This window comes from Gymnoscopelus braueri (assembly GCF_963280865.1).
Source record: "Gymnoscopelus braueri genome assembly, chromosome: 22".
In the NCBI taxonomy this organism is placed as follows: Eukaryota; Metazoa; Chordata; class Actinopteri; order Myctophiformes; family Myctophidae; genus Gymnoscopelus; species Gymnoscopelus braueri.
Window position 1 is genome coordinate 301208 of NC_137624.1, and position 3793 is coordinate 305000.

A 3793-nucleotide genomic window follows, 5' to 3' on the forward strand; every position below is an offset into this window, starting at 1 on the left:
CTCTCTCTCTCTCTCTCTCTCTCTCTCTCTCTCTCTCGCTCGCTCTTCTAGGTTATAATCTAGAAGGGCTCCGTTCTACTCACTCTAGCTCTGTGTTCTCGCGATACCGGGCTTCACTGCGGGAATTGCCCGGTTTGTGCAGCTCAGCACTCATATCCGGTCTATAGCCCGCCTACCGTATCCGGTAGTTTCAAGCCAAACACACACGGACGCATGAACCATGTTTCCGTATCCGGTACACACCAGATGTGCAACTCACAAAGTAAATCGATCCCATTGGTGGCAGAAGTCTTCTTCGCCTCTTTATTATCCGGACGGCTGTTTTAATGTTCGCCCGTCGCTTGTCAACACGCCGCGTGAACCTGTTTCTATGATGGAAAAGGAGCATTCCGACGACAATAACGTTATTAATGCAAACCATAAGACTTTATTGGTTTCTCAGGGTGAACGTGATGATCTAAATGGTGGACACTCGTCCTCAGGAGACGCGGAAACCGAAACAGACGCGTTTGGAGATCTGGCCGCGCTGCCGGTGGAAGTTTGTGAAAGACGACCGACGTGTTTACGATGCCGGTGAGTGGAGACGAAAATAGCAGATCTACAAGCTCACAACGCGTTGCGTCCGCTTATATATTTTTTTAGCCTATTAAATTAAAGCTTTTGTAATAACCCTTATTTTGTATTCCTTGGTAGTAGCCTTGGATCAAGACCAGTGGTGGAAAGTAACTAAGTACATGTATTTAAGTACAATTTTGAGGTATTTGTACTTTACTTGAGTATTTCCAATTTATACATTTTTACTTCTACTCCACTACATCTGAGAGGCAAATATTGTACTTTTACTCCACTACAATTATTCGATAACTTTAGTTACTAGTTACTTTTCAGATATAAATTATTATATTATAAAAATCAACCACTTTAGCCCTATTTTGTACTTAGGCTATTTGAAAATAGCCGATCTACAAGCTCACAATGCGTCGCATTGCCACGTGCTTTGAGCTTGTAGATCTGCTATTTTCAAATATTTTAGTACTTTTACTTTTGGTACTTTAAGTACATTTTGATGCCAATACTTTTGTACTTTGAATTCTGGACTTTTACTTGTAACAGAGTAATTCTATATTGCAGTTTTGGTACTTTTACTTAGTTTTGGTACTTTTACCACCACTGCCTTTTGTCCAGAAAAGACAATATTTCACCGGAAGGAAAAATATGGCCAATAGAAAGATTCCATTGACCAGATCTGTAGAGGGCGCAGTGGAGTAACCAAAAACATTGTTTCCTTCCAAAAAGTGTTTCAGACGTGTTACAAACAAACCCATTATATTTATAAACATGTTTATAAACATATCACCTGTCCCCCTCAACACTCACTGGCAGGTAGGAACTAACTTTGATGTTAAGCAAGGGGGTCCTAATAACAAATTAAACATATTGTAGGGGATATTTTTTGGTGAAAACAATTTAAGGTTTTGTCTTAAAAAATAAAATAATTAAGCTCTATATTGTGATAGTAGTCATTGCTATATTTTGTTTGTTCAGGAACAGGGGTCTCCCAGTCTCGCCAGTACTTTAGTAAACAGAAAATATATCGTCAGTGTCCGGGACGAACCAGCTAACTCCATTTTCAGCTTCTTTTTTTTTTTTTCATAAATCAACGCTATTGAACACCCTTTACGTCTGTGTAAAAAAATCGAAACATTTGAACCAATGAAAAGTATTAAAAAGCGCCTCTGACGAAAACTCCCAACTCCATTGGATCCTCAAACTGTCCGTCAAAAACAAACAACTCCCCCCTCTCCTCTCCAGTGCTCCTTTTTAACAGCATGAGCAGAGCGCGCTGCGCAGTGAACGAGGAGGAGGATCATGTTACAAACTCCCCCGTAGTCTGTTAAAACTATGCAGTGTACCTGTTTATCAAACTTAGCACTGACGCTAATGTTATGAAAACAAGTAATTATATTTCTAAAATCTATGAAGTGTTCAATGAGGAGAGCAATGTGACAAGTAGAAAGGCATTCATAGCATTTCTGTCGCGCTGAAACCTCTCCCTCAGCAGCGAGTGGAGCTATTGTTTGGACAACAACTCCATTTCAGCTTGATTTCTGCTCGTCTGAAACTACTAACTCCACTAGCGCTGGGTAAAGTGTTGATTTACCTGCGATTTGGGTAAAATGTTGATAATATAATGACACATACAAGTATCTGACAATATATAAAGTCACTATACCAACTTTGATGAGGCAGTATTGTTTTAAAAATATAAAGTTTTCTTCATTTCCTGAAAAACGTATATTTTGTTTTCTCGTTTCCTGAACAATGAGCGTTTTGGAGTTAGCGGTTTCAGGCTGGACAGCAGAGATATATTTCTCGTGTGTTGCTAATTTTAACCAATCAGGAAAGAGTGCCAATTCATCAGCTTCAAATTTGTAGTGTTAATCCTATAGGAGTTCTCTCTCCTTATTGGATACAATTGGAATCCCGATCTTAGTAAACACAAACTGTATTTTCTGTTTATTAAAGAGCTGGAGAGACGGGGAGACCCCTGTTACTGAAAAAAACACTGTAGCAATGATCACAATATAGAACAATTTAACACTTATTTTAAGAAAAGAATACCACTTACAGCACCTTTTTAAATATGCTTACTTGTAAGGCAAACGACTAAATAATCATTCATGAATAAATGAGTGAGTGAATGAATATACATAATGTGTACGTTAACTAAGGTATTTCTGTCTCTATCTTGTCCTTTTCTGTAGACGTCCTCAGAAGGTGTGTCTGTGTCCCTTCCTGCCTGTGCATCCATTGGAGGTTTCCACATGTCTGTACATAGTGCAGCATCCAGCAGAGGTAAGGATATAGATATGCATTTTTCATTCTTTAACACTCGCATGACTGAGGTTTCATAATCCTCCACCATGCCTGAAAAACGATAATTTTGATCCCCAAATCAGGCTATCCTATTGGCCACTGTCTCCCCTCTGTGACCAGACTAGTTCACACTTTCTCCCCCAAACAGTGGGGGGTTCCATTGTCTTCTAAAAAGCTGAGAGTTGAAAATGGGTTGCCAAATTTTGAGAGAGAAATAAGCAGGCAGGTCTATGAAAGTGTTACTGCATGCGTTGTGCCCTGAGAAAACAGTGAGACATGAAGCAGTAGGCTAGTGTGTATTTCTATCTGTCTCCTATATGTCATCATGATTTGTGATTTGTGTATGTGGGGATCTCATTTTTACTTCCATGCAGTGTTGATTTCGTTAACGAAAACGAAACTAAATATGTTCGTCAACGCACATTTTTCAAAGGACGAAGACGAGACGAGACCACCACCCATATGAATAAACAATAACTGGGACTAAATCATTATGCAATTTCGTTGACTAATAAAGACGAGACGAAAATGTAGTTCACTAAATAAAGACTGGACTAAAATCTATGGTCATTTTAGTTCACGAACAAAGACGAGACGAAATATTATATCATATATTTATCATATGATTTTGTCACTCCCTGTCTCCTTTGATGCGCAGCGCAGGGCATGCTGTTCCTCACTCACACACACCCCCTTTTAAAGTTGCAGCCGCGCACGCACACACACAGAGTCACACCACCGTCAAATGAATGGCAGGAGGATTCAGATTTCAGAGCGAAACTTTACAAAATAAAACGGTAAAATGCTTTGCACGGGGCACGGGAGAAAGAGAAGAGGTGATATGGACATATTTTCGCTACATCGATGTGGAGAACAAAACACAATGCTTGATTTTATCCGAAGGCAAGCAATGTGG

General features: G+C 39.5%; 1 protein-coding gene across 1 annotated transcript in view; it reads left to right on the top strand.

The window, feature by feature from the left end:
- The first annotated feature begins 323 nt into the window (after positions 1-323).
- LOC308078626 (tRNA-uridine aminocarboxypropyltransferase 2-like) overlaps positions 324-3793 on the top strand; it is a 36313-nt gene continuing 32843 nt past the window's right edge. The window contains exons 1-2 of the mRNA XM_080419873.1: positions 324-573; positions 2766-2856. Of these exons, the coding sequence (XP_080275999.1) occupies positions 371-573; positions 2766-2856 (294 nt within the window). The 5' untranslated portion in view covers positions 324-370. The remainder of the gene's footprint in view (positions 574-2765; positions 2857-3793) is intronic.